The sequence below is a fragment of the Corvus moneduloides genome, chromosome 33 (assembly GCF_009650955.1).
Source record: "Corvus moneduloides isolate bCorMon1 chromosome 33, bCorMon1.pri, whole genome shotgun sequence".
Taxonomy (NCBI): Eukaryota; Metazoa; Chordata; class Aves; order Passeriformes; family Corvidae; genus Corvus; species Corvus moneduloides.
This window is the reverse complement of record NC_045508.1, coordinates 1,028,212-1,034,841: the sequence shown is the minus strand read 5'-3', so window position 1 is coordinate 1,034,841 and position 6,630 is coordinate 1,028,212. Positions and strand designations below refer to the sequence as shown.

At 61.1% G+C, this 6,630-nt stretch overlaps 1 protein-coding gene across 1 annotated transcript; it reads right to left on the bottom strand.

The window, feature by feature from the left end:
• Positions 1–780: 780 nt before the first annotated feature.
• On the bottom strand, positions 781–6,393 carry LOC116437174 (maestro heat-like repeat-containing protein family member 1). The gene is made up of 15 exons (XM_032094785.1): positions 6,115–6,393; positions 5,772–5,836; positions 5,292–5,657; positions 4,960–5,108; positions 4,556–4,703; positions 4,136–4,323; positions 3,916–4,053; positions 3,539–3,653; positions 3,229–3,366; positions 2,812–2,988; positions 2,530–2,685; positions 2,270–2,371; positions 1,788–1,890; positions 1,458–1,514; positions 781–1,144 (listed from the first exon to the last, which is right to left on the bottom strand). The coding sequence occupies exons 1-15, from the start codon at positions 6,224–6,226 to the stop codon at positions 1,023–1,025; spliced, it is 2,136 nt and encodes a 711-aa protein (XP_031950676.1). The 5' UTR covers positions 6,227–6,393; the 3' UTR covers positions 781–1,022.
• Between the last annotated feature and the right edge of the window lie 237 nt (positions 6,394–6,630).

Sequence of the window (6,630 nt, the reverse complement as noted above, 5' to 3'; positions counted from 1 at the left end):
AGACACACCCAGAGGCCACTGTTAAGCTCGGGTGGTCTCTGGTTCTGCCCTCTTCCTGATCCCGTGCAGGGATGGAGCACTGCTGGGCTTTCAGGAAGCTGCTCTTGAAAACTTCCAGCATTCCAAGCTCCTTGGCCCTCCGTGGAGGCTTGCCACGGAATCCCTCACAGCTGCCTCCGGAGCATACTCCTGTTGGCTGTTCTAAAATCCAGGGCCTTCAGGGTGCTCAGCAAGACCTCTGACTCCACAGTGTTGTGGAACTGGACCTTCAGGAGAGGGACCCTTCCAGCCTGAGCTGCCCTCGTTCCTCTGTGTCTCTGCATAAAACATGGCACGATGTGGATACAAAAATGCTGCTAGCAAGGATTTTCTTGCTATTTTCTAAGTCTGTGAGAGACTTTTCTCTCTCACAGAAGAGGCAGCAGAGTTATGTAAACAACCAAACACATGCAGCCTTGAAAAGTCTTGTTTATAGTACAGTAGAAAATATTTTGACAATGGATGCTTTAGGATTTTAGCCAATGACCCCAAGGGGTGGCTGATCCTTTGTCCAATTAGACTATGAAGAAAAAAGTCTATGAAAGAGTTTGTAAAATAATTAAATAAATCAATCTTGCTCCACAATTCCTGCTTGCTGGATCTTCTCTCCTCCTCCCTACGGCTGCGGGACACGGTGATATACCCTAGGGTTGCAGTAATAGCACGGAAGAGAGAGGCAGGAGGGGCCTGTGTGTCCCAGGGCTCAGGTTTTGCGCCGCTTCAGCACCACAGAGATGCAGGTCAAGTGAAGAAACCAAACTGTTTATTAATAGGAGGCGAAGTGAAGGGATGAGCTGGGAGGAAAAAAGGGGATGGGCAGGGTCTGAAGGCTGGAGGGATGGAGCTGTCAAAAGGGAGGGAAAGGGCAGGAGCTATGGGAGCTTTCCACAGGCTCAGCTGTGACCAGCATCAGCTGTGCCTGGAGCTCCAGCTGCTCTCCTCTAGTCTCCAGATGGTCTCATCTTCCAGGATATCTGGAGGTCTTAAAGGGACACTGGTTCTGAGCCAGCAGATGAACGTAGTTCTGCAGCTCTTTCGTTGAATATTTCCTGAACTATGATGTTTATCGGGGAAGGGCTGTCGTCTCTCCTCAGGGCTTGAAGGGCTGGAAGAGACAAGAACAGAGCCACGGTAAGAGCCTGGCTCTGCAGGAATCCAAGCAGACCTTCCTGCCAGGGCCATCTCACCCAGCTCCTGCCATGGCCAGAAGACAGCAGGGGCCAAGGAGATCAGCCAGAAGGTGCTGGCCATGAAGCTCCCCACCGTGTCCCTGAAACCTCTCTGTGCTCTGCCCACGTCACCCCGAGTCCACACACGGAGCAAAGCCCCCACAGCCAGGGCAGGGATTGCAGCTCCCGAGCCAGGCATTGCAGCTCGCCCCCGCCAGCCCCCGCTGCCAGCCCGCTGCCCTCACTCACCCTCACTGAGGAGCTGGAGCTCTTCCTTGTGCCCCCTCAAGAACACCCTGGCAGCCCCTGGGAGCACAGAGGCGGTCACGGCCCCGCGGCACAGCTCCCTCGCAGCGGCGCTGCCAGCCCCGTGGCCACACGCTCTCCTGCCCCGGCAGGGCTCAGCCCGGGCCCTTGCCGCATCCTGACGCCCGAGGGCACGGCTGCGAGAGGGCGGCAGCGGCCCCGAGGGCAGGCGGGGCTCCACGGCCCCGGGCCCGGATCCCGCTGCCGGGGCAGCAGCCGGGGCTGGGGCCGAGCTGCGGCGGGGCGGGGAGGGGCCCCGGGCTCGTGGCTCACCCATGAACCTGACGGCCGCCTCTCGCAGGGACTCCTGCGGGCTCTCCACGAACGGCAGCGCCTGGTGCAGGCGCTCGGCCGCTCGGCTCCTGTCCTCTGCCAGCTGCAGAGAGCGCCAGGAGGGAAGGGTTGGCGCGGGCTCAGCCCCTCGGCCGGGCTCTCTGCGCCCAGCCCTGGCCTCCCCTGCCCGCACGGCCCCGAGGCCCGGCCAGCAGCCGCTGGCGCCGGGCTCTGGAGGGGGCCGAGGGCCGGCTGCTGCCCGGGGAGCCGCGGTGCCGCCCCGCGCCACAGCCCAGCGGGGCCGGGGCTCCATCGGCTCCCGGCTCGGGGCCACAGGAGCCTGGAGAAGAGCCCGGGGAAGGGAGCAGCGTGTGGGGCGCAGGCTGGCGCCCCTGGTGCAGCAGTGCTGCAAGCCCCACACACTGGGCACCAGGGGCAGGGGACTTCTCCAGGCTCAGCTTAGGCTTCCAGGTGATCCTTACCAGGCACTCAGCAAACTTCGACAGCTGCTCCTTCTTCACCAGCTGCCCAAGATTTCTTCTCTTCAGGAACTTGGCCGCACAAATCAGCATTTCCCGAGAAGCCTGGAGAGCAGCAGAGACACGGAGATGGCACCACAGCCCAGGGCACAGGACCCACGTCCCTGTGCCAAGGCCAGGAGAAGGCTGCAGCCTGCGAGGCCTCAGGGCAGGAGGCAGCTGAGCCCCCTCCCAGGAGGACACATCAGCCCACAAGTCCTCACGTCTGCCACGTTCCGGTTCTCATCATGGCAGTGGAATAAAAGTGGGAGTAGGCTCTGGCACACAATTGTCTTAAGGGGCTTTTTTCCCTCGTCCACTACCAACTCCATCACCTTGCAGAAGAGGTGAATGGAGAGTATCTGCACATGGCTGTTGTCCTGGAGTAAAGGAAAAAACCTCAGCAGCAACTTCTCCAGCCCGTGTGGGCAACGGCCTAAAAATCCACAGGGCACAAAGTGTCTGGGCAGCAGCCAGTGTCAGTGGCTGGGGGCACAGAGCCTTACATTATCAAGGAGTGGCAGGAGCGCCTCAGCCAGTTTCAGGGCGGTGGTGCTGGATACCAGGATGTCTTTATTCTCCAGCACATTCATGAACACAGAGAGGGACATCCTGACCACCTCTCCATCTGCATCGCCCAGCAGCTCCACAAGCCGTTGGGACAGGCTGCCCATTCTTCTGGCCTGTGTGGAACACAAGGCCGTGCTGTGAAGCCATGAACGGCTGCACTGCCTACACCACCCTGGCCCCGCAACCCCACCCTGCTGCCGCAGGGCCCAGAGGCCAAAGGCCTGTCCCGAAGCACTGGGGCAGCTGAGCCGGGAGGCAGGAGAGCTGGGAGCAGCTGCCTCAGCTCCTGAAGCGCAGCCAAGCCCATGTGACTGCTTTCCCCAGCGCAGCTTCAGCCGCTGCCGCCTTCTCACCATGGCGGGATCCTTGCTGAGCACCACGAGGCCTCTGAGTGCCAGGCGACATCTCTGCCTGCACTCGCTCAGCAGGTACCTGGACATGGTCTCCAGGATGCTGTCACCATATTTACTTAAGTCCAGGCACTCGAGGAGCTGAAAGGCACAGGGCAGTGACAGGGGAGCCGGCCGGCAGGAGCCCGGAACCGCCCAGGGCTGGGCCCAGGCAGCAGTGCAGGGTGCAGGCACCGTCCCAGGCAGCTGCGGCTACGAGAGGGCAGAGAGGCGGGAGGCAGCTCAGCGAGGCAGCGCTGGCCGTCAGGCTTACCTCCACAAGGAATGCCAGGAAGGGCAGATCCCAGCATGGCTCCTCCCTGCTGAGTGGTTTGAGCAGGTGGAATGCAATGCGGGAACAGAAGGGGATCAAGACCTGGCGCATCTCTCTGGTAGGGGGAAAAAGGCACCAAGACCCTGAGCCAGGGGGCAAAGCTCTCCCAGGACTGACTCACACAGGTCTGGTCTTCCCCACCACGTTGCAAGGGGACCTGGGTGCTCTGGGAGGCAGCTCCTTCTGGGCACCCTCCCCTTCCAGCCTTTTCCAGTCTGCTTGGCTGTCCCTCGGTGACGAGGCCCCACAAGGACTGTGTGGGGCACCTCGGGCACAGGGCACAAGTGCCAGGGGCAGTGGGGAGAAGGGGGTCTCACCTGGCCAGCAGACCCACTGCATAGTGCTGGGTGTCAGCACACAGCAGCGTGTCCCAGCCACGCTTGCGCTCCATAGCCACCACCTCATTGTCACAGCGCAGTCGACAGAGCAGAGCCTTCATGGCCTGCACTGCAAACCTGTGTGCAGAGCAAAGCCCAGGTCACACTGGGAGCACTGGCACTGGCCACAAGGGCATGGGAAGGACAGGAGGACTGGGACCTGTTGGGGTTGGTGGGAAGGTGGTGTTCCTCCCAGCATGCTCTCCAGAAGTGATCAACTTCCTCTGGCACCTGCTGTGTGGTGATGACAACTTGGAAGAGCAGAGTCACAAACAGGCGGGCTGAATAAAGGATCATTGCCTCGTGGCACTCGGGCACCTGGACAATCACCCACAGCGCCAGAGTTGCCTGCAAAAGAAGCAGCTCAAGACAGCTCAGGAACATCCCTCAGTGCCGAGCTGTCCATGTGGCAGGGCCCGAGGGGAGACGCAGGGGGAGCACCGGGCCTGGTGCCCCCTGAGCCTGCCCCTAGCCCAGGTTTCAGCCCAGCGCCTGAGGCAGGGAGATGCAGTGGGGGAAGGATGGAGAGCTGGTGAGGATGTGACCTCGGGGTGAATAAAGGCCAGTTCCAGAAACTCACAGCCAGGGCAAAGACATCTGTATCATCCCCATCAGAGGTGGACATGCTATGCAGTGGCCATTCCTGCATCACACAGAGCAGTGTTGGCAACACCTTCTCCACTGCTGGTCCCAATGATCCTATGATTCTCCACATCATTGTAGCAGCTCTGTGGGATCGGAGCTCTGAGTCAGGGGCGTCTCAGTCACAGTACCATGCCCTGTGCAGCTGTGGGGGCCCAGGTGACAGAGCCCTGGTGCCCTGAGGGGCAGGGAGGGAGCATGGCAGCAGGCTCAGGAAACAGAGGGGCCCGAGGGTCCTGCAGCTCTCCGCCTGTCTGGCAGACCCCATTGGACAGGCGGCACAGGGCGATGGGCCCTAAGGGCTGGTGAGCCCCGAGCTCTCAAGGCAGCTGGGCCCCGTACCTGTCGCACGATGGGGCACAGCGCAGGAGGGTCAGCACCACATCAGCGGGGTGCTCTTCAGCCAGCCTCAGAATGTCAATTTGCAGCCAGGCATCCACAGTGACATGGGACCCGAGTCTCTGGTGAATGTTCCTCACCATGGCTGGCACCTGGAGGAGGCATGGGGAAGACTTGGAGCACTGTCCAAGGGAGCAACTTCCCCAGCTGCCCCCAAGAAGTGCTTCCCTTCCCACCGCACTGTGCTGGCCTCAAAGGCTGAGGGGGCCCAGCAGCCGTGGCTTGAGGGGGCACATGATCCTTGGAGTCTCCAGCCCTGGCCCCAGGCTGCTTACCTGCTGCTGAGGAGAAGCAGCACTCTCTTCAAAAAAATCCAGTTTGGGAGCATGAATCCCAGTGGGAATGGGCATAGTGTCAGTATTTGGGATGCCCTGAGTCTCTCTGGTGTCAGTGTTTGTGATAACCATGTCCTCAGTCACTGCCATGTCCTTTGTCACTGCCATGTCCTCAGTCACTGCCACGTCAGTCTTCGCCGTGTGATCATTCATTGGACTGTCAGAGTCTTCTGAGCACTCAGGTGAATCTGTGCTGACATCAGGCTCTGCCTGGAGCTCAGTCAGCCCAGAGTCAGGCTCAGCTGTGCCCTCAGTTGCTGTGGTGCTGGTCTTTCCATGCCAAATGCGGATGAACTTCCGGAACATCTGCAGGAGAACAAAGGACAGGGAAGAGAGGGATGTTCCAAGGGGTGCTCCAGGCGCGGTGCTCGGCTGAGCAGCGACAGCAGGCCCAGCCCAGGTGGGGATGGCTGCAGGTACCTGCACTGTTCTCCGGAAGCGGCCGTGGGCACGGTCCTGCTCTTGTGTCCGGTCCAGGGCTGCATCTGGCAAAGAGCGAGCGCAGCCAGAGCTGAGGGGCTGCGGGAGAGGCCGGAGAACGCAGCCCAGCCCTGCGCTCCCCAGGCAGGGGCAGCCCCGGGATGCCCAGGGGATGGAGCACGGCTGCTGCGGGGGGTCTGGCCTGGCTCCTCTTCCAGCCTATCCATGGGCCTGTTCCCTGGGGATGGGATGGGATGGGGTGGGGTGGGATGGGATGGGATGGGATGGGATGGCGCTGAGCTGGCTGCCGCCATCAGCCCTGTGGCCCAGCTCTGTCACTCACCGTCCTGCCGTGGCTGGAACTGCTCCACCTCTTCGGGCTGTTGTGCTGGGGCAGCTCCAGGGCCTCTTTTCCCCCTGAACACTTTGAACAGGCCACGGAATCTGCCTGCCATGCCACAGTCTGGCCTCGAGGGCACCTTCAAGAGAGATTCCTTGGGAAAGCTCTGAGTGAACAAGTCCTGCACTTGTGCCTTGAAGGCACCAGCAGCAGAGAAGCCTCAGGAAGGCTACAGGACAGCAAGTCCTGCAGCCTGGTCTCAGAGGGCTCCTGCCACAAGGACAGGAGACTCCTCATCAAGGACTGTGGTCAGCAAAGCCAACGGTCTGGCCTTGAGGGCAACGGCCACAGGGATGGGAGATGCCTCAGAAAAGCTCCAGGGCACGGAGCTGCCACGGTCTGCCCTCGAGGGCACCTGCAAAAGAGAAGCCTCGAGAAGGCCACAGGTCACCAAGTCCTGTGGTCTGGCCTCGAGGTCACCTGCAGGAATAACGCCTCGGAAAAGCTCCAGGTCAGCGA